The 24,855-nt window shown below is 33.6% G+C and overlaps 1 protein-coding gene across 2 annotated transcripts; it reads right to left on the bottom strand.

Annotated features, from left to right (window-relative positions):
- Positions 1 to 158: 158 nt before the first annotated feature.
- On the bottom strand, positions 159 to 24,855 carry spd-2 (centrosome assembly protein spindle defective 2). Of its 2 annotated transcripts, none has more exons than XM_088233162.1 (22): positions 24,698 to 24,855; positions 24,185 to 24,350; positions 22,204 to 22,316; positions 20,745 to 20,800; positions 20,049 to 20,420; positions 18,707 to 18,843; positions 18,240 to 18,376; positions 17,340 to 17,651; positions 14,777 to 15,589; positions 14,567 to 14,689; positions 14,364 to 14,408; positions 13,530 to 14,243; positions 13,266 to 13,439; positions 12,497 to 12,722; positions 11,117 to 11,237; positions 10,273 to 10,419; positions 9,789 to 9,956; positions 8,793 to 8,979; positions 6,897 to 7,095; positions 4,711 to 4,852; positions 2,773 to 2,974; positions 159 to 284 (listed from the first exon to the last, which is right to left on the bottom strand). In XM_088233162.1, the coding sequence occupies exons 2-21, from the start codon at positions 24,340 to 24,342 to the stop codon at positions 2,801 to 2,803; spliced, it is 4,518 nt and encodes a 1,505-aa protein (XP_088089288.1). In that variant the 5' UTR covers positions 24,343 to 24,350; positions 24,698 to 24,855; the 3' UTR covers positions 159 to 284; positions 2,773 to 2,800. The 2 variants fall into 2 exon arrangements, with proteins under 2 accessions (XP_088089288.1, XP_088089287.1); XM_088233161.1 differs by having other exon boundaries at positions 219 to 334.

Genomic DNA, 24,855 nt, shown 5'->3' with positions numbered 1-24,855 from the left:
CAGTCACTTCTACATAATAAGGCGCATTTACAATTCATGAAATAAGACAAGGATTTTCACAGCCTTTCAGACACTGGTAGTTATGATTACATACCCATACAGTGCCTTATGCACCATTAGGTGTGGAGAAGGAAGTGTGACGGCCAAAAGTATGCTACGGACATCAGAAATAAGAACTGAGCGCTCTATTGGTGGGAAGACTTTACATGGTCGTGTAAGGAACGCCACGATCCGTAAGCTCCGAGGTGTGGTCAGATGGGAGCAACAGCGTCCACCAGGGAGACCTTCAAAATGTCGAAAAACATCTGGAGTTCAGCATCACGAGATAATAATCCTGTAATAACAGACTCTCGAGTATACAGAAAATTGAAAAAGTTATTCTTACACTGGCTGCATCTATGATGCAGCAAATATTGCGTTGCCCACAACAATTTGGAAAAAGAAGATGGCAAATCACAATACATATGCAATCATTCATTTAAGAAAGAGACGTGCATTCATATTTGTTCATATAATTTGTTACTTCTGTGTAACTCGTTACCATAGAAACAACACTAACTGGCAACCGTTAGTTTTCATGTACTAAAAAATATAACTAATTATCATAGAGTTAAGAATAGTCCAGAAGGAGCGTAGAATCATATTTGAATCCATCGGACTGTGTCCAATAATTCCCCCACTCTGGCTTACTTTCGCCGCGCGTATTTGTGAAGTCGCCAGGTAATGTTGCTTGATGGGAAAAAAAAAATCATAACACAAATGTAAGGTAAAAAATAGTAAAGTGTTAATTTCTCTAAAATTTTATTCTGCATGCGGACACATTGATTGACACAACAGAGTAAATAAGTAGAGGGTCATTTAATAAGAGTAATAGAATTAATGAACTTTGAACTTAAAACATAAAACAAATTTTATTTGACATAAAACGGATATTTTTATATCATGTTAAATAATATTAGATGTTTTGAAGATAATGTCGTTCAAATGTCCCGTTTGGACGTACTCAAAATAATGTTAGGTATTCTAGTTTTAAAATTATCTTATTTGATATATTTAATAATACTATAAAATTAAGTAATTTTTAACCCTTTCAGACCTTTCATTCACATTAATGTGAATTTTAAAACTTATTTACTCACGTACCTACAGATTTTAAAAAGCAGTGAGTAAATTTTTTTATAACTGGTTTCACAGAAAAATTCATTTTTGGACAGCCGACTTCTTACTGGCGTAAATAATTAGGAATGTAACTTTTAAAATGTTTCTCTAAAATTAAATTAATTTGAGTAAACATGCAGTTTGCCGATGACATCGCTCTGATTTCTAAATGTGAAGAAGAACTCACTGAGGCTCTGACATCTATGGAAAATGTATTAAATAAAAAATATAATATGAAAATAAACAGGAGCAAAACCAAAGTAATGACTGGCCCGTAATGAGCAGCGAATGAATATAGTAATGTCAGGAACAACTCTGAAAAACGCAAAAGAGTTTGTCTACCTTGGAAGCAGGATCACCTGGGATGGGAGAACAAAAAGAGAAGTCAACTGCCGCATACACCAAGCGAGGCTTGCGTTTAACAAAAAATCAAAGATTTTTGAGTCAAATAATATCAATCTAAAACTCCGCAAGCAACTTGCCAAGACATATGTATGGAGCATATCGATGTACGGTTGTGAGACATGGTGCCTTACCGAAAGAAATAAAAAAAGACTAGAGGCCTTCGAGATGTGGTGCTACAGAAAAATATTAGGAATTTTCTGGAGAGACCACATCACTAATGACGATGTTCTCAGCAGAATCGAAGAAGGAGGCACGTGATCAAAACCATTTTAGAGAAGCGAGCCCGATGGATCGGCCACATTATGCGCCATGAGGGTCTCCTGCACGACATCATAGAGGAAATGGCTGAGGGGACAAATTATAGAGGGCGCCCCTGGGAATATTTGGAGCATGTGTGCGAAGATTTAAACTGCGCTTCATATGTCGAGCTGAAGAGGGCTGCAGAGAATAGAGACCAATGGGGGACGAGATGCAGGATTTTGCTGCAAACAGAATTGAGACTGCGAAGAAGAAGATGATAACACGAGTTTTGAGAAAAATGAACTTTGTTGTGTTCCTTAACTTCTTAGATTTTCATGGGCGTTCAGATGCACAATAAGTTTTTCTGGGTTATTATGCCGTGTGCCGTTCACACTATTTACTGATGTTTCTGATCGTAAACAGCGTCCATCATCAGGGTTGATGTTCAAGATCAATTGACGCTGTAATGCGATCCGAAACGTCGGTAAAAAGTATCAATGACCACAGCATAATAACGGAGAAAAACTTATTGTGTATTTGTCATGTTCTTATAAGATTGAGATTTTTAAAAAAACCTTAAATAATAATTACTCAAAGATAAAAAAAAAACAATTCAAAAATTTGAAAAGAATTCCTTTAGTACAGAATGCAAAATATTTTTTAAGGAATTAACTCTCATCCACTGACGTTAATTTCCTTACTCATACTCTGACCTACGTCTTTTTGGACGTATGTGTTAATGTAACCCGATTATTTTGTTTTAAAAAAAATATATATTTGTATTATTTATTGATATAACTAAGTTCTTCAGATTTAAGAAACCTGTTTAAAAGAAAAAAGCAGGGTAGTAATGAAAAGATACGACGCAAAACAATCGCACCGACGTCTCTCAGACGTACGTCAGTGTTTAAGAATTAATTCAGGTCTGGAAAGGTTAAAACTACATACATGTTTTTAAAATCAATATACCATTTAATGAATTATCACTTTGAGTGTTTTAAAGTACATCGGAAGCCATAGTTGCCGTGGTATTATCAGCGCACATAGTGTGGAATTGTAATGTTTCATCCAAATCATTAGAAAGTCTCGCCATGGTGTAGTCCAGATCTACATCATAAGTCACCATTACTTCCTTCTGCTGTAGATCATCCAATAGCATCTTCAGGACTCCCTAATAAAAAATCAAAGAATTCAATATTTTGTAAAAACCATATGAAGGGTACAGGGTATAAAGGATCAATATCAAAAAAAGAAGTTTTGAGATAGAACGTTTTTAAGTTTTCAAACCTCTTAGACATTAAAATAAAGCAACCTGTTTAATGTAAATAGCCTGTACTGTTTTATATAATCTAAAATGGTTTTCATTAATGTTAAATTATTATTTTTTTAAATGTATATTGTCAGCAGGTAAAAATGAAAGGATATGGAAGGAATTTATGAATAATATACCACAACACCCAGACCAATCGAGAAAAGATCTTTGTTCAATTTTTCTCGCAACTGGCGGGAATCGACCTTGCGACGCCAGTTTCACAGTTGGCCATCTGACTCAGCTTTATTTCCAGTACTTAACTGACATCCACCCTATATCTCCCGTAAGCATTTTTTTCGTCTTGTTCAATTATCTTGGAAAGTAGAGCCTTTATGTCAAATTTTACTAAATGGAAATGTAGATCATGTGAACTGCCATCAGATGTCATTAGTTTAAAACACATCAAAATTTACATTCATCCTTTATATCTTTTACATTTTTTTTTTTTCACCACAACAGGCCAGGAGGCCTAATTACAGTGGTGAATCACATCACAGAGCACCCAGGCTTGAGAAAAATCACATTTTAATTTTTGTGTTCTCACCGGGAATCGAACCCGGAACCTTCCGTGCGTGAGTCAAGCGTCTTGACCACTACACCACGGAGGCCGCCGTACTTGTACCCTCTCATATTAAATAATATAAACTATTTGGTCACTACCAGATTTGACAAATCCTACTCCATGTAGTTATTAGATAACCGCAAAGGAATTCAATTTTTTTTTTAAACTTCCTCATCGAAAGTAAATAAGTACAACAACAACAACAAACCATCACGCCGTTTCCCAGTAGGGGTAGGCAGAAAGGATAAAATGCCATATCACTCTATCTTTGCATACAGACCTCGCCTTCTCTACATTCATACATCTTCTCGTGCACGCACGCCGACTATTCCTACTCTTGACATGTCCATCTTTAAGTATTTGATGGACTTGATCGTGCCATGCCTTCTCGGTCTTCCTCGTTTTCTGCATCCATCAACATTCGCAATGTAGATCCTTTTAGCCATTCTTTCACTGTCCATTCGCTCTACATGTCCAAACCAACGCAGCACCCCTTTCTTGATTCTGTTGATAATGCATGTCTCAGCCTTACACAGTTCACGGATCTCGACATTTGTGCACCTATCATACATCGTTTTACCACACATTCGCCCGAGGGATCGCATTTCGACAGCATTTAACCTACTTTCATCATCATTTTTCCAATTCCATACTTTGCTCCCATACATTAGAGTTGGCACTAGAACTCCACTGCGAACTGCTAGTTTAGCCTCCTGCGATAAACATTTGTTTACCAAAGTAGATTTTAGTGCACCGTTCACCCTGTTCCCGGCACTCACCCTCCTTTCAATATCTTTCTCGGTCTTTCCAACCCTAGTGAACATACTTCCCAGATACACAAATTCTTCTACCTGATTCAGAATATCTCCGTTCACACTGATCTCACATTTAGTTATATTTTCATCCCCTTCAAAAACCATCAATTTTAATTTAACAACATTCAAAGCAAATCGCTTTTCTTCATCATTCATTTTATAAGCACAGTACCGTAAGGTTTAAACTGAAGAATTTTTATAAATAATAATTTACTTACTCTGGATTCTTTAAATGTATTAATATTGCCAACAGTTGGATCTTCTTCAGGGAAATAGGCGCACAAACTATTTAGTTTCCCCTGGCTCTCTTCATTCCACGCCTCCATTGTTGGCCTATCCTTGAAGTGCTCTGAACAGATCCTAAAATGAGAAAAAAAATTGCACTCTTATGAATGGAAATCAAGCTGTTTAAAAAATGTGTGTAATTTTTGCCCATACTTTGCAAAATAGGCTGGGATAAAGGGGTTCATTAATTTATTAAATTTTGTCACTGCTGGATTTGTCTGAGAACTTGTACAAATATGAAGTGAACAATTAATCTATCACATCACGCTTGCGATTGATGTTCTTTGTCCGCAATTCTCAAAATATTTTCTTTCGTATGTTACCACCAGATTCTTTTTATAATCAGTTTAATTCTCAGAGTAATAATGCATAACCTAGAGAGGAGCCCAAATGTAGAAAAACCATTCTATGACTATTGGGTATTAAGTTAGCTACAGAATGCAGCAAAACAATGGGCCGTACTCAGGTCGAGAATTGCCAAATGGATATTAATTTGCATTGTCATTACTTTTAAACATGTACCTGTGTATTTATCATTGCAGGGTTATTCCAATCTATTTTTCGGTTAGGTTAGGTTTGCATATATTTATTTTATAAAACTGAAAATACATGTTTGTGTTTATTTTTTTGTTAATTTATTCATTTTATTCACAATATATTTATGTTATATTTATTAAGACATAAATCCCAACTCCATTGAGCTAAAGTCCTGTGTTGAGTTTGTTTGTTTGTTTGCCACATCTCCGAAATGGCAAGTCGTAGCGGCCTGAAATTTGGACACGTCATTTTAGATGCGATTTCAATTTTTACATTGCTATTTTCGAGTAAAATTTTAATCGACCTCTACTCGATAAAAACTCAAACTTTACATGAATGCCTAGTGCGGCCCTGACATATTGCTCATAATCAACTGTCATTATCAACAGTAAACATACTTTAATTCACAAATTTATCCCCTAAATTGAGAAAAAATAGTACCCGAAGTAATTATGTTGATATAAGGAAAGTTTTTAAGCTACACAATACACGTGTCAGGATAATAAATGCCAAAAATCAATGTAAATCTTGGGAAAATATTCGGAATCAATAACCTGTGAAAACTGACTCCTTTAACACCTTTGACGATCCTACTGCTGCAACCAAACATACTGCAATTCACCATAGTCGATTTTTATTTATTATAACGTAAATATCCAAGTTATTTATAAACAAAGCCAAGCACAGCTACAAAAGCATCCGATCGAACCGTTATGTTTATGTTGTCAAATAAAACAAAATGGCCACCAATTGGTTGCTAACCAAAAAACCAACATCGCTTGTGTTCTATGAAACATAGTGATAGGGCTTCTCTCTAGGTTACGCATTATTACTCTGAGGTTTAACTATTATATCAGAATTCAAGGAAATTTTCATTTTCAACAATGTTTTGAGTATGTCCAAATGCTTGCAGCCTGACTGGATTTCCTATCTAGAGAGTTAGTTATTCATATTTAAATTTTGTTGCAACAGAGAGGGAAAGCATTTTTGAGAAGGGAATATGGATGTGTAGGCATTTACAAGGCTTATGACCTGTCAGTGGCTGGTTTAAGTGGCCACTTTACACACTGGGTAACATTCACCATTCTGCTCATGTTTGAACATCCACATTTCCTCAACTCTAAATGGTTCAGCCGGATGAATCTCACCCACATGATAAAGGTTTAAGCTCTTTTACTTCACAAAAGTCAACAGATGGATATATCACCTTACCTAAATGCACGTTGGTTAGTTCTGAAATCACTCTGGTTGCGCCAATATAACTTTTATTTATTTAAATTTAAAATTACCTACGTTCACAACACACTAAAATCCCCCACCTTTGCCTACCTCGTCCGTTTAGTAAGATTAGTTAAGATTTGATCGCCGAGGAGACAACCTCATCCGCATCAACTTTATCTCCATAGAGAAAGAAAGAAAGTGAAGTGTCCCAGAAACAGCTCTCAGCCCTCCAGTTAACTGGCCAGGATCGATCCGGGAAGTAGGAGATTTTAAGCTTATCTGCCGGGATCCTGAAACCCATCTCTTCAATCCCCTTCCTAATAAATAAAAAAAAAGTAAGCCTAAAGGTTGGTTTTTGTACCTCTTTATCCTCTGGCGCGTAGTGTCATCTCCATGCAGGATGGTGAGGGCGGCCAGAGTCTCCGTGTCCCCAGGCCGCCCCCGAGCCAGCTGCAGAACCCTGCGGGGGACCCTCACCACACACCGCAGGATGCCCCCCGCCATGATCACGGCCCTATTGGGAACCACCTCCACCTCACCGGCCAGGGTGCGATACTTCCCTGGAATTTTGTACATTGTAATATGATGCATTGCCTGTCACTCCAATATTTAATAGCTTGAATTGGGTTATTATAGTTACTTTACGTTTACCTAGGTTTCAGGGCCCGGAATACAATGCGAAGTTTACAGTTATCTTCAATAATCTACAAAGTAAAATTTATTTTTTTAATACCTTCTTCAGTAACATGCAATTGAAGACTTTTTTATTTTATTATGTTTTTTACTATGTTTTCACTACATTCATTACTATGTTTTTTACTCCATTTATTATTTTGTTTTTCACTTAGTCCACTACCTTTATAATTGATTACTGTTTTTTATATATTTTTCGACTGTCTTAGAACGAGGTAAATAACCCTAGTTAGATAGTCAAAGCAACTTTGTATAAGTTATAATTTTGTGTAACTAATATAATGATAATATTTTATTTTTTTTAAAAAAGACATTTTAAATTCGATAAATCATAAAAATATACACATTTTCATTAGAAAAAATATATTTTACGTTATAGACAGTTGAAGACAACTCTATTAACTTCCCATTCAATACAGGCCAAGGAATAAGTATTTAGGATCCCTTTTGTTATATCTACATTTGCCACTGTTTTGAGATACAGTAAAACCTCATTTTTACGTTTTCCCGCTTTTTACACCGAAATTTTCAGGACCAAGTTTTTTATACATTCTCATACAAATATTCCCCCCAATTAATGTTTTTTACATTTTTCATCACCCAGGTTTTACACTTAAAAATTTCCGGAATTCATTTGATGTCGTAATAATGATGCCGCGGCCCGCGCGCCACTGCGTGTGCTACGGGAATGAAGAATAAAAACAGCTGAACAACTAATAAAGGATAAATTATTGTCTTAACCTAAATTTAAAGCAGGTGCAGTGTAATTGACCTTTTTGTTTAAGTGCCTTCCTTTAGGGATGATAGTTTACATTTGAACAAAAATGTAATATTGACTTGTACAAATCATGATACACAGTTGACAAACGTTTAGAAACAATAAAGTTTTAATATCATTAAATTAAATTACGGTGTTTAAAACATAACAATAGAAACATTTAAAGTTATAAAAAAGATAAATTAAAAAGTGGTCATAAAAGTGGAAACAAATTTTCCGCGATCTATGTGACAGTTGTTTTTAGTGTTGCGATAGAAAAAAGTGATACCGTATAAATAAAATTTCCCAACATTTAGTGGAAAAATGATTTTATATTATTTTATGCAAATTCAAAATTCTATTTTTGTTTTTTTTTTATTTACACATAAAATAATTTAAACATGCTGTTTTTAAATCAAATAAAAAACAGATTACATAATATTGTTTGAAAAAATATAAAAATATTTTTAGTGAAATCATTGAAAATAGGTAAAAAAAATATTGACAATTTCAAGTAAATGAACTAAACTATAGTGTAGCAATTTAATTTTATTTTTATGTCATCCTATTTTTTCCATACATTGTTCATTTCCTCACTTTAGCGTTTTCCTCAGTTTTACACTTTTTTCTTGCTCCCTTGAAAAATGTAAAAAGGGGGTTTTACTGTATTTATATTTGCTGTATGTTTTATTTCTTTACACAATGGGTATTTATTTTCACACTCAATGGGTTTTGCTGATTTTACTAGATTGCACAGGGAGTGGAATCAACAAATATTTAGACACATTCAGAAACAAAATGACTTACATTTGAGATCTAGGTTGATCATAATAAAGCCCGGAGCTGCTCCCCTGTTCCAGATACTGAAGTGGATGTCTTTAGTGGCACCCGATTCGTTGAGAGACCCGAGAGGGAGTCCCCGAGCGCCCCCGTGCTTGAACACCCCGTCTCGGAAGACCAGAGCTGAGCGGTCTCCGACACCGTGCAATAAAACCTGTAATCAAATAAATAATTCAGAATTTTCCTGACTATCTGCATCAAGAGTTAAAAAAAACCTTTATTATTAATCGTACATACCTAAATGTATACAAAAACTCTAATGAACTAATTTGAGCCATTTACAATATGTGTGAATGTTCAAATAGTGGCTATCCGCCCTAAAAGTGTTTATAATACAATAAAACTACAAATTTGTCAAGGAATCTTCCGATACAAAATATTAAAAAAACCATGATGCTGTTTCCCCATAGGGGTAAGCAGAGAGGATACAACTCCTCACCGCTGTGCGTTTGCAACTCGATTCCTCTACATTCATACTTCTTAAATAAATAAATCTTCTCATGCACGCACATCGATTGTTCCCGACTTTTGACATGTCCAATGTCTATTATCAAATATGTATTTGTTGGACTTTGCTATGCCATATAAAGAGATAAAAAACCGAGAAAGCTCAGTCTTCCTCAATTTATGCATCCATCGACATTTGAATTGTAAATCTCATCACTCATTCTTTCACTGTCCATCCACTCTACATGCCTAGCAGCAACCCTTTCTTGAGTTTGTCGATAATGTTAGTCTCAGCCTTGCATACTGCATTGCTCTCGACATTTTGGCACCTATCGTAGATAGTTTTACTCTACATTTGCCTCGTCGCTTCGGTCGCTTTTTGACAGCATTCAGCCCACTTTCATCCTCGTGTCTGTCTTAATGAATAATTAACTGGCTTACTGTCAAGTGAATTTTCCCCCTACAAACTAGTGTTCGTAAATACGATTATCTTAACCGAAGAATTTTGAAAAGAACCTTGTGCAGAAGCCTGGCGCTTTCTCTCTCCTTGGTGCGGTGTGTGACCTTCAGGGCCCCCGTGTGGCCCCCGGACCTGGTGGGACGGAACTCCACTCTGAGACTTCGACACTCCTGGGGCTGCAGAGTGAATGCCTGCGAAGTGGTTTGACTGCCCTCTCCAATCATCTGTACAAAATAAATAATCTAGAAATAATTCAACTATATACATACAGTTCATTTTGTATAAATCTAATTGAACGGAACCTCTTACATGGTAGGCAAATGCCCGAATTATTTAAACGACTACAAGGCAGAAAAAATAAATATGTAATAAAATTATTTAACATGGAAAACCAGAGTTTGTGCATCAAATATTATATGCACTAACCTCTAGACCGTGAGGAGGGCATTCAATTGAAATAAGATTTTCATAATTAAGTTGTGATCAATCCGAAAAAATGAACTCAGAGTAATCAATATAATGTACAAATTAATACTATACCTTAAAACCTTCTCCTGTAACAGTGGCCAACACTCTCAACTTTTGATTAGTCGATGGGTTTTTAAATGCTATATCTTGAATATTCGAATCTTGGATTTTTAAAGAACCCCAGGATAGTTCTCTCTTTGTAGATTTAACAGAAAACTCCTGTGAATAAAAGATAATAATTCATTTAATGATTAAGAAGAAATTGAAGATTAAATGTACAGCATTATTGCTGTAATGAAATTTCTTTAATTTATTTATTGGTAGAAATACCCTCTACACCGACCCACTTTAAAGATGGGGAAATGTAGAATTACTTGATTATTTTGTGATGTTCCAAATTACAAAGACATCTATAAAAAGTAAGATAAGATTTATTTTGCATAGACACATACTCTTATGCAGCTCTTAGGAGAGCTTGTGCGTAAAATGATGATTTCTTTAGAATTTATGAATTGATGAATAATATCCGCCTTCCTTTCACAGATGATTGTTGTATAACTGGTGGGTCTTCATCCTACATAACCTTAATAGTTTTACATAACACCTGTCTTACCCAAATTTCAAAAAGTTAATTCAATAAAAATAAAAAAGTCATGATCATTTTTCATTTTTAAAAATCTTTAACTGTCACTCTCCTGCAAAATTCACTTTATGGCATATCAGTCATTAATTATTTTTACTGTCGATACCATGTACTGTAAAATGGTATATTTAGAGTTAGTCACCCTAAATCTATCTGTTAAGAGATCGTGTCTCCCGTTAACTGGTGCGGTAGGCATCAAAAGAAATCATTTAGAAGACACAGATTAAATTGGCAATCATACAAATTTAAGATCAAAATAGTATACAAAGGTACCTGTGAATGTGATACAGCACTATCCACACTATAGGTGGACTGTTGTGATGTGCTTCTAGAGCTGGGAGCTCCAACCACATGCATCACTTCCGTAGTATAAAGACTATCGAAAACCAGTGACCTGAGGACAGAATTGTTGAGATGCGACTTTTAATCAAAACTACAAATTTAAAAAAATGTTTAAAACGAGTTAGTTTTTTGACGAGTTGAGATTATTCAATAATAATACATTAAAAACTAAATCATATTTGATTCCTCTTAAAAAATTAAAAAAAGATTTCTTCAACAATCACAAAAAATCAAATTGTAGAGAAATATTTGCGTTCTTATGATTTATTCTAATATTTTAATTTTGGGGGTGATTTCAATGAGTTGTAAATAATGAACTATTAGAAAACAGGAATCAAGTTGCGGTAGAATGGGGTTCAATCTCGGACCTCAGATCCATTAATACGGGATACTATCAATGAGACCACAACTCGATTCTTCATCCAAATTTAATCAGCAATATTAAATGCTGAAGTTGCATAGACTGTGATAGGTAGAAAACTTGGAAAGAAAGCCGATAATAAGGCATGAAAAGTTCTAACCAAGTATGAGATTTCTCAATTATCATTATCATTTCCCTATCTGCACTCCAGGGGAATGGGGCATTGCAGCGGTTCATCAAATACAGTGTATCTCAAAAGTTCTAACTAAGTAGGTTACTCAAAAGAAGCAGCCCAGAAGAAAATAAAGGAAAAGTTGGAAAAATTTCGAAGGAAGAAGGAACAGAAACTAGAGAAAAATGGCCAGACAGAAGACAATAAAGAGCACTTGTGAAAGAGGACAAATCCCACCAGTGGTGCTATTCTGAACTGTGTAATAAAAGTGTTTTCTAGCATCAATAAGAAGAGAATGTGCTTTAATATTTAAGGTGCAGAAGAAATTAATATTTATTTTTAATTTGCATGTACATTACAGCATACCTGCCAATTACAATGTGTATATTTATTATTATGCATTTATGTGGATACATATTATGTAGAAAATTTAAAGGCACAGACATACAAATGTGAGTCCATAAAAACAATAAAAAATAAAGACAACTAATCACCAAATTACGATTCATAGTTAGAGGGGAAGAGCCTAAAACTGATAATTTTAGCATGGAAAAGATCCACCTCTCTTGGAAGGCTGTCCAACAGACCAATCATCCTCCCCAAAGCCATCATCAATGGTTAATTGGTCCTGCATTCAGGAAGGACAAATGGTATGTGTTGCCTAGCTCTTAAGTAGTTGTTCGGTGTATTAAGGTTTGTTTACTGAAATTCATTATAATTGTTTGCTAGATCAAGTTTCATTATATTTTGTAGTAAATAAGCAGTGTTCCTCCCTTACCTTCTCATGTCTGAGCTGGGTAGTTCACCGACTGGATAGCCGACTCTAATGGTCGTCTTCTCCCCAGGAGCGAGACCGATGGTCGGCCTGTCTATGGTGAACATGGCATTCTCGCACGGCAGTAAACTAACTGACTGCTCGTTACCATCGTAATATGTGGCCATAAACAGTTTGTACTCCATGGGAATATTGCCGGCATTGTACATTTCTACATCTTCCGTGAATCCTAAAAAATTGACCGAATGATGGTAATTCTAGCACTGATGTTTATTTGGTACAAGAAAAAAGTTAACAATGTACTACTTTTTTTCATATTTTAATGCATTTCTTGTAATGTTGTTATTTCAATGTACTAACTAGATGAAACCTGTTTTAAGGCAGACATTTTTTACGCAGTAATAAATTATTTACAAAACAAGATCATTAATAGTAAAAACTGACAGTTTATGAATAATCAACTTTCTTACTTATAAATATGTTTGAAATTTGTAAGTTTTTAATAATTAAAATCATTTCAAACTTTTTAAAGCGTGAATATTTTATTGTCAAGTATCTTCACTGTACAACATAGTTTTTAATGTAAGATAGATCTTTATATTGATCCATTAATGAAAGATGGTTACTTGTTACAGCAAATTTTTCACCTCTCATGCCTGAATATTTTACATACATATATTAGAATTATGTACGTAGATTTATTGTTGATGAATACATGGCAAATGAAATTAATATATTCAATACTGTAATAATCTCATTTAGCTTAAATTACCTTGATTAATCATAAGAATTTCAGACTTTTGTTTGTTTCGGAGCATTAATTTAGAGATTCCAACTCCCCCAAATAAAGAAACAGTCTCAAGAGGGATGACTGGGTCATTCTGTGAGTTGGACAACATAGATATATTTAGACCGCCATCGAAGAATTCACACTGATCTCCATTTTCTGGGGGAAAAATTGTATGAGCACAAGACAATAAGTACAGACAATAAATATGTAAAAATACATATTAGATTGAATTAAATATATAATCACCATTTTTATCACTCAGTTTAGGAGCTTTGTAATATATCAGTATCTTAAAGCAAGTGGCCTTGTCGTGTGGCATTGTAAAAACTTCCTTATTAGTTCTAGAGAAATCTTTACATTTCTCTTGAATTTGCCGCCCAATAGTCTTCTTGTGCATCAATTGAACCGAAGATGACAGAATCTCGTCTATGTCAATTTTTGATACTATCGTTATGTTAGCTATTGAAAAAACACGCTTATTTGTACTTTTGATTTCTAGTGATAAGGGCAAATCAATTGGAGAATCGTTGCATAATATTATTGGCAGACAAATATCGGCACCTTCCGGGATAATAGGAAAATCTAGAGAAGGGTTATTTTCCTTGCCGATAGAATATTCACTCGCTCTTGCTGTCTTTACAGTCAATTGAGGGGATTTGGAGTGAATGGTTACATTGTGCTCGATACTAGATTCTGATTTTGTCACTACATCAATCAATTTAATGTTCAATTTTACAGTATAATCCTTGTTTGGTATCAAAGCCGTCATCTTTAACGTACACACATTCTGGGACTCGGCATTGAGCAATATTTTAGCAACGGGAGCTTGTAATAGGATGATATTGGAAATATCACCAGTATAATGATAGTCATTGAGAAGCACAGAATCGATTCCGAATTCTACAGAAATCCAGCGGGAACTGAGAGAGGAGAGTTTTATCTTCAAATCATGAGATATCCCTACAAAGAAACACTTTATAAATACGTATTTTTTTAAATATATATAGATATTAATTACCCCCAAAAAAATGCCAAATAAGAAAAATACCATACAATTTAAAAAATACTATGTATACTTGCCTACAATAACATCATCTTCTTCTGACTCAGCTCGAATCCAATCACCTAAAAGTGTAAATGTATTAATACATTTAAAAAAATCATGCATATTTTTTAACGTAATTTTTTATAGTTGTCATCATCATATCAGGATATGTAAACATCGAAGATAGATCGGACCAAAAACGATATGCGGTGAAGTTATGTAGTTATCAGTGACTTACCAGTAGATGGTACATTTAGGGTATAATTTCCAAGATCTAATTGATTTAGTAGCCCGTAATCCATATTATTGGAGTTATTAACGTCCATCTTAAATGGTGTTTGGCCAGCTACACACTCCTTGCCTTTACAAAAAACAAGCAACTGTAAAAATGTTTGCAACTGTAAAAATCACATTTAAAAAAATACAAATATGTAAATATAATGCTTACTAAGATCATTAATTTTTGTTTGCGTCGGTGAAATCCAACCTTGAGTATCATTATCGGCATTCAAATGTTGATACTGTTCGATTAGACGTTTTGGTCGCCCGTTACTTTTCGGAGTTATATGTTTATTATAGAGTTCATCGTTGGAAGCGGGAGATACCAGATGGTAAAGTTCTTTACTCGTATCTGAAGGTGTGAGGGCACTGATGGAATGTTTTTCAACCGAAGGGGATGAATTTCTTTGAAGGGTGTCTTTGGAAATTGAAATGTTACCCGACCTATTGAGAGTTTCGGTTTTAGTTTCGTTGATTGGAACCAAGTTGGACTGCGGTTTAATGAACACAACAGTATTGACACTTTTCACAGAACTCTCTGTAAAACCGCTACTCCCAGAATTAGATTTGCCATAGTTTTTTAGTGTCGAGACAGACACGGAATTATTTTCATCTGTATTAAAAGAAGATAGAGTCTGTGAAGAACCAGCGTTTGACGATTTGTTGTCTAATCCTGGGGCGATTTTACTAATTTTTGAATTTTTCAAAGTGTTTACTGGTGAAAACATGGACATTCCTCTCTCATTTTTATTCACCGGGGTATTTTCAAAATCCTTATCCAAAATTCCTTCTGCGTGTTTAGTGCTGTGGAAAATATTAGAGACAAATCCGAAAGAACTTTGATCACCGAGAGTATGGTTGACATTTGGATTTACTGTTTTTTCTTGCGTGTTTGCTTTTGGATTTTTCTGATTTATTTTCTTTTTATTCAAAGCGAGCATATTGTCCAATAGCACTGAGGGCCTCTCTGTTTCAAGTTTACCTAAAAAAAATACAGATTGCAGCGGAATGAATTGATTGATCAATAACCAAATGCAGAAACCGTGTATTAAAATAATCTATCTTATCCTAGCTACTACATACTACCGAACCATTTATTATAAAATAATGAACAAATGTGAAATTAATTCATACCTAAGTGAAAATTGGTCTAAGATGGATGTCGAGACTATAATATATCTCTAAATATTAATAGAACAATGGCAAAATCGCATTGAAAAAGGTTGAAACTGTATCATGATTATTATACATGTTTTAAAAAATCTTAAATACACTTCTGATATTTTGTATAATACGGCATCACAGAAAAAATCTATACATAATGTTATGTATATATATTTATCGAGGCTTTACTGACAGAATGCATTAAGTCATTAAAACAATTTTTGAGATAATCTAATTTAAAGCTTTTTTTATTCAACAATATTGAGTTTGTCCAAATTTTTGTAGACAAGGACTGGATTCAACTCCCTGGGGAGCTGTTTATATTAACATATTGCAACAGAGATGAAGAACATTTAAGAGAAGGTAATATAGAAGTCTAGGCATCTACAGGGCTTATGACCTGTCATTGGCTGGTTTAAGTGGCCACTTTACACACTGTGTAACATTCACCATTCTGCCTATATTTGAACATCTATATTCCTTCAATTCTTCCATCTGTTAATGTTTGTGAAGTTAAAGAGTTCAAGGCATTATTTCTCCCACATTAAAAAATTTTTTTTTTGAAGCTTTGAAAGAGTAATCTTTGTTATAGGCATAGCATAAAATTTTAAATCAACATCTTGCACTTATATTAAAAAATATACAAAGGCTGTTGACTTAATGAATTATGTCAGTATAGCCTCGATATATAATATACATATATATACAAGAATTATTAGCAATAACATAAATTTTCCTATAAATGTTTGGGACATTGTCTTATTTAAGCATATGTCTATTATACATACATATGTCTAACAAAAAAATATTTTGGACGAAGCCAAGCCCATTGTTTGGCTCTTGGGATTCTTGTCTGGTTTTAGCCGGAGCAGAATGTGCGGCCGAAAGTACTTTTTGGCTGAAGTTGGCCAAAACCAAAGCATTTGTGGGACTTTAATAATTGTCATTATTACAGTAGAGCCAATTGAATAGGTCACATTTGACACTTCATCAAAATTTAACAATATAACCTTGTAAGGGCAGTAATAAAATATTATTTATTTTTTAGAATTTAGAACTGCACAATTGCTTAACGTTTTTCAATTTTATTATTACATATTTATTGTAATAATGACAAAAGAAGGTAATTTTACGATTTACTTTCACTAAACAACCATTCTAAACATAATAAACTTTTTCTGTTCTAAACGTCGTTACAATGTTTCATCAATGAACCCTTTTTCTTTTTAAATACTAGGGATGTTACCCAGAAAAATCAAATGTTGATAATTTTGTTAAATTATGTACTTATCTTATTTTGTTCCTTAAATTTACGATAGAAAATAATAATGGGACAGGGATTTGACTTATGATTTTTAAAATAAAATTACAGTACCTATTACGTACTTTTTCATAGTAACTGAATTCAATTCACATATATTATGTTTGAATTCCGAATCGATTCATTCACTTTAATTGATGTTTTTAAGCAGGCTACCTCACTATGAAGCTAAAACTGACAAATGTCGAATGTGACCTATTAAATTGGCCCTATGATAGTTTAAAGTTTACACACAGGGTTGACTTACCCACTAATTTTCTTATCTGCGTCAGGCTAAACGGACTACTGTTCAATGTATCATCAATTGTAATAGTGTTAGTCAGATCCTTGCACACATTGGAGTCTCTCCCGGGTAAATTATACAGATTATTGATATTCGAGAGCATGACACTATCGGCGTTAGTATCGTGATCTTGCAGTCGGTAGTCTGATATGTCTGAATCATCACTGAGAGTCAGGAAAGGCAGCTCCTTGGTAGCCACAGATTTTCTGTATGTATTTCTTATTTTGTTAGATGCTTTCGATGTATTTTGCAGTCTTGACGGTGGAGTCAATTCATCTACAAAAATAAAATAATGTCATAATATTGTCAAGCTACTGATGGAACATGTATTTTTAAATGTTTCTTAATCGTTCAACAACAATAATTCTATAAATAAATTAAATGGAATATGTATTTGGTAATTTTCTAAGAAAAGAAAGCAGATAAAGATGCAAAAAATATAATCATTAAATAAGGATTTTATTGCAAATATTTGATTATTTTTTATGCTTTATTAAGTTAATTCGAGATAATATTAAGAATGAATATAAACACTTAATTTGCATCACATACATTTATGTAACATCAAGAACAAGATTTTTTCATTGATTTAAAATATTTTTAGGCTGTCAATTTCTTTCATTTTCTCAGGCAACAAATTGTATAATTTTAAACCATTGTAAAGAGAGTTTTGAGACTCTGTTTTTTTCCTTTCTGAAGCTGTATCTTTTTTCTATCTCAGGTTCCATGTTTACATTATTTGTTAATTTTAAAATATTTTTTATTTGGTTTGAAAATTCCAACATTACATTTTATTTGTTTCTTTCTGTCTGGGAGAGCTAAATATTTCAGTTAGATTAAATGTAAATATTATCTTTACCCTACCTGGCTGACACAATGGCGGGTGAGGTCCGGTTTTCTTCGGGCTGAGCGCTGGCAACATTTGGTGAATATTTCCGCTTCTTTTTTTAAAATAATTTCCCAGGGAAATTTTGCTTATGTTGCCATTAGTCATATCCAATCTAAAATGAGAAAATCAGATTTAATAGTACTGGTTTTATTAAAATACAAAAATAAAAATAATATATCTACACTGTAATATTGCGGAGTAATTATCACAACCGGGTAACTTCAAAATCGGCATTTGTGAGCTACCCACTAAAAACATTTTTTTTTGCCTATTTTTATGAATGCTACAAATAGAATAGTTATGCATTCAAACCATCATAATATGATTGAAATAAATCACGATGTAGCCATTGAGTCAAAAATACTAATACACGGATTACAAATTAGACAGTATAATGTATTCCAACAAAATTGAATAATGATGTCTGTTTAGGTAAACTCACTTGGAACATTGAAAATCACTAGTTGTCTCATTTAAATATTTCTTGGATGAATCTGTGTTGAATGTTGTAGATTGTGGATGAATGGGCAAGTCACCATTTTCCTTCATCCAAGATAGTTCTTCCCTCGACATATCCATCTGAAAAGAAAATATTCACATAATAATGTAAGTGACTCGCTCTTCAAAGCGTTTAGAATGTTGGTTATTCGCCAAGAATATCTATTGAACAGTTACACACATTGATAGAGACCCAACGACCACAAACACAAACAACACTAAATACTTACTGATTTGATCTTAAACAAAGGGGTCAATATTATTTATCGCAAAGACTGGAAATTTTACTTAAAACAGGGCCAGTATTCATTTACCCAAGAGATGTTGAGCAGATATACTAAATTGTACAACAATGTAAAATAAAAAATGAATAATATAATTATGAAAAATATTCACCCGACATTTACGTATGGAAGTAAAACATAGAACGCAGGTCTAACAAATGAAAAAAAAAAAAAAATTCGCCTACAGTCTGCATTAAACGCCGCAGTGAGACTTATTTTTTTATTTTTTTGCCATACCACTCCACTGGTTTATTACACAGGCTAAATTTTCCACAGAGGGTGGAGTGCAAACTCTGTTGGCTTATGTATAAGTCACTGCAAAACTCTACTCCGGAATATCTAAAAGAACAATGTCACTGGATATTCCAAATTTGTGGATTAAAGCATCACTCGTCTTTTATTTCAATAATAATAAAAAAAGTAATTATATCTATATGAAACCAGCGCACTTAATTTGGTGAATGCTTGTTTGCAGTTGCAGGCCCTATGGCATGGAATGCTCTCCCAGCAGAGGTGCATAACTGTAAGAGAGAAGTGATATTTTGGAAAAAAATTCAAACCCACCTGTTCTCTAAATCATTTGTTTGAATCTGTAGCATGTGATGACAAAAAAATATGTTTTACTGAAAAGTTTTACATAATTTATACATTTTGAGTCGAATTAATGTCGATATTTATAGTCACTTTGTAAAGACCCCTTTAGGTATTATATTACGAAAATGGCCCTTTATGAATTATCTATAATAATAATAGCTGGCAGAGAAATGATGAAGACAGAGTGAATGCAATTGAAATGCCTTTGACGACAGGGGGGGAAATCTGAGTATGAGAAGGTTTTTTTTTGTAGGGTTGTGAATGGTGAAATCAGACAAGAATGCAAATCCAGGAAAGGTATAATTGGTAACATTAAGAAATGGAAATCAAGTTGTGAGAGGTGTCGTAACTTCATACTTTTGTGGAACCACAGCTCGATTAAAATCAATAATAGATATCATCACATACCTTAGCAGCCGGTGTGAACATAGAATCTCTCATCCCCGAAACGTTTTCCATTTGGTTTTGGAAGTCTTGAGCTTGATAGCCCCAGGACTCTTTGCAACTACCCAAATCCCTGTCACTGGCCAGGCTTTGCTTGAAGGATTCCAAGGACATCCTTATATTAGCCACAGCGGGGTCGTGGCTTGATTTTAACATTTGATCGACAGACTGGCTTTGGATCTGCGCATCCCTCAGTATGTCCTGAACACACAAGGATTTTCTGGAAACTTCGAGAGAGTCCTTGGAAAAAGAACGGTTCGAGTTTTCTTTCGAGTCCTCTTTCAATGGAGTTAGATAAGTTGATCTTCCTGTTATCTCTCGGGGGTTGAAAGATAGCTATAAAATCAAAATAAAAGTGTTACTTGTTATCTATTTTTTTTATTTGATATTATAGCATGTACATACTTATGTTTGTACTTCATAATGAAAATCAGAATTAGTCATATCAAACCAACATTATGTGTTAAAAGATAATTATTTTTGTTTCTTATTTTTGCTAAATGAACTTTAATTTTTTTTATAAATTGTTTCTTGGCGCAATTTACAAATTCTATGCATTTCAAAAATGTTAACTACAAAACGTAAAAAGTACCGTTTATGAAATTATTCATAAATATTCAATTCAAGTTAATAACCTATTATTAAAAAGTCTTTTCTTACCGATTTCAATTCATTTGCTGTTCTACTCCGTATTTGACTGGCATCATCTTCTAAACCTAGATAAAAAAAAATATATGCATAAAAACTTCTCCGGTATTCAAATGGATCACCTCATTCCGTTTTTTTTTCAAAATTTAATGTTGCCATTTACACAGAAAAGTCCTTCTTTTAGACAAATATTTACGATCATAATTTTTCAACTTAGGTACTTTAAAAACACGAAAACTAGATTTTCACTGTTTGAAAAATACCTGCAAAGCCACCATTTTGAAATACTCGTTTTTAAGAAAAAATACAAAAATGTACATAAAAAATATATCAAGCAAGAGAAGGGAATATGGAATTCTAAGAATTTACGGGACTGGTTTAAATATACACTTTACGCACTGTGTAACATTCACCATTCTGCCTATGTTTGAACATCCACATCTCTTCAACTCTTTTATCTGTCGACTTTTGCAATGTTTAAGAGCTGAAACCTTCATTGATGTAGGTTAGATCTATCTGACTGAATTATTCTACCTACTAGGCAACGGCTGAAAACACTTTTAAACTTTTACGCCTCTTTTTATACCAGTTACACAATATTTTCAGTATGCCCATAGTTTGGTAATTAAACAGTAATATTCTGAATATAAAACACTACTTTTAATGCCTTAAAATTATGATACATATTTATAGTTTTATTTCACAAGGATATTGACCTACCGGAAGATCGATACGCATGATTGACAGGTCGCCGGTTCCCAGGTAAATAATGTTTGAAATTGCATTATTAACAATGCCCTGAACTCCAATACAAAAAAAAACAAACACTCACCTTATAATGGGGTTCACCAACTTATTGTTAGAATTTTCTCGCGTCAGGCTCTATGGGATGCTGAATTGAACAAAGTCGTTGAACTTGAATGCATGCGATGACACATTGGGTTTGTATAACTTAATCTAATAAACAATTGGCCGGTGCAAGGATCCAAATTTAACTATTGCGATCACTAAATTGACTTGTCAGCGATCGCGCGGAGAATAAGATCACATGCACACAGGCGGGGACGGTTAGTACTAAATTGCTGTAGAAAAAGGTACTGCTACCCACGGTAAAGTTGCTACATTTTGATCAGAGTTCAGTAGGTAAATTTAAATAATAACATTTTATTTATTTAACAGCAACCAGATCTTACGAGTTTATAATACAAAACTGTAATATTAAATATAAATATTTGTTATTAATAAAAATATTTTAAGTTATCTATTTATCTTATTTCCTCGGGTAAGTCATGGTACAATTTCTAACTCTTGTACAGTGAGTTTGAAGACTGCTTAATTCTCATGGGTAGTCTTACCTTGTTTTATATCTCTGGTGTCAGATGTATGGCATCCTTTTTAAAATTATTTTTATTTAAAGCTTATTTAAAAATTGAAATATTAACCATTTGTTTTGTTAAACTGTTAAACCAACCTTGCCATTTATCCACGTCTATAATACCCAATGACGACTCCATACTAGCCGCTGTTAAGCTTTGAACAAAATTTTTGTTTTCATCACTGTACATGTGATGAGGGTCCAGTAAGCTGAAAAATTCATTTATTACATCATGTATAATTTTTCCACAATAATAATAACGAGACAAAAAGATTCAAGCAATTCAAAATAATATTAAATATCATTATGATGTCGCAGGATAATTTCTGCAATAAGGTAACTTCAAAATCGCCATTTATTAGTTACCCTCTAAAAACACATTTTTTAATCCTTCTCCCTGAACACTACAAATAGACAATTCATGCAGTCAAATCATAATAAAATGATTTAAATTAAATCACAAGATGTCTATTTGTAGCATTCATGGAGGAAGATACAAATATGTGTTTTAAGCGAGTAACTTAAAAAAGCTGATTTTGAAGATACCTAGTTGTAGTGATTACCCCACGATATGATAATTTCCTGTTTTTTTTATTTTCATTAGTAACACGCCGATGAACTTTTATTTATTATTTGTTTGACGCGAACTAGATATTGTTAACATTTTTTTTTTTTTTAAATTAAATTTAATATAAAGTTACAACATATTAACAAAAAGAAATACATAATAAAGCAAAATTACAGAAAAAAAAACCCAAACAAAATACCACACCAAAAAAAAAGTTGGATAATAAACAAATAAATTTTTAAAATATTTCCCTATCCACACTCAGTGGTGAATAAGGCAATAATTGGCACTCCGACTGCAGAGTATCTAGACGTTATTGTTACATGAAGGGTAAGGTGATCGGTATTATGTTTAAGGTGCCCGTCCAGAACTTATGAAATATTGCAGTGTAGAACCACCCTTAAAACCAAAACGTATTTCACGTCCACCCAGCTGGAAATCAAATCCAGGACCTCAAGAATGGAAAAGAAATGTGCCAACCACTACACAACGGGGGAGACTTATTGCCACTCGATATCCTTTTTCAGGATTTTTACCTGAGAAGCCATTAGGTCGGCCTCGTGGTGTAGTGGTCAACGCATTTGCCTACCATGCAAGAAGTCTCGGGTTCGATTCCCGACATGGTTGATTTGAAATATTATTTAAAAGGGTGTTTTTACACTTGAAAATTTCATAGCCCTTAGACTGGTACCTGAAGCGTAAGACTGATCACCTTACCTTAATGTAACAACTATGATCAAGATACGCTACGATTAGTCTACCAATTACAACACCACCATTAGGTGCGGAAAAGGAATGATGAAAAAATGTGCCAGTAAGTCAGAAACACGCGTCCAGGTTTCTGATTCTATGTCACATATAAAACTGTACTTTTTATCTGCCTGGACACTTTTTTTTATTAAAAAAAACGTTATTTAACATCAAAACATACATAAAGAAAATAATTTTAAAAAACAATTAAGGTTGAACTTGCCAAAAAAGTTTGGCAAAAAATGACTTATACTTTTATGTTATATAATTATATTAATAAAATTTAATATTCCGACTAGAAGGTTGAGAAACAATGAAGTACTGTTTATCGATCAGCATAGAACAAACTATGGCCTTAATTCTCCAATGACCCGTCGTATTGTTAACTCAAGACAAGATCTGGACTTTTTTGGTTTAAGTTCACAGTGATTTAAACAAGCACTAAATAAATAGTCCAGATCTTGTCTTGATGTCCCTCATGCTTGTCAATGCTTCCTTTCCTTTTTTTAAAATGTTTATAACTATTCTTTTACTGTAATATTTAAATCCTATAAATTGTATAAATGGACAATGTCTGTTAATAAATAAATAGATAAATAAATACTCTAAAAATAATTTGAAACACAAAAATCTCCATCTTAGAACATGCTGAGCCATGTTAGATGGAGACTAACCTGGTTGGAGGACACTCCATATGCAGTAGTGTTATATAGATTTCCGTAATAAATGTGTAGTAATTTATAAATAAATAGTAATTACCTATCGGGACCGCGTCGCTCTAAAGTGGAAGATGCCTTAGGACGTGGAGTTTGTTCCAAAGTATCATTAAGTAATTGCTCCCGCTTTGAGTTAACTATTTCTACTGATCTGCGCACATTGGGGGGTTCTAATGTCTTTGGTTTCCGTTTATCGTCCATCCTGATTCCTTAAAATTAAATTAATATAGGGATTGAAAAATATTTCAATACAGATTTCGAACCGTTGTGAGAAGGGAATATGGAACACGGCCTGTTATCGTTTGGTGATCACTTTACACCGTTTAACATTTACCATGTAAAGCCCGAATGTTATTTCATCGAAAAAAGCACTTTTTCGTTTTTTGTTATTGAATAGATCTTCGTGGGAGCTTAAAATTTAAATTTTTGACTGTACTTTGTTGACTGCGTAGACAAAATAACTATTGTTCCAGAAAATACTGTCCTTTTTACGATAAATATGTTTGCCAAATGCCGATTGGGAAAAATCTTTCGCAGATTGTACAAATACAATTACCTCAGACAATACACCGTATGCTAGTATTCGTAACGAACAAAAAAACTGGTTTAAATATTAAAATCACAAAATATGAAAATATGTAAACATTTGCAACAAATTTTTAGAACGCAAGTAAATTATTATCGATAAAATCTGTCAAAAACTTTCAAATAATC

Source organism: Micrasema longulum, unplaced genomic scaffold (assembly GCF_059751315.1).
Source record: "Micrasema longulum isolate JH-2025_06_02 unplaced genomic scaffold, ASM5975131v1 h1tg001067l, whole genome shotgun sequence".
NCBI lineage: Eukaryota > Metazoa > Arthropoda > Insecta > Trichoptera > Brachycentridae > Micrasema > Micrasema longulum.
This window is presented reverse-complemented; position numbering and strand designations above follow the sequence as displayed.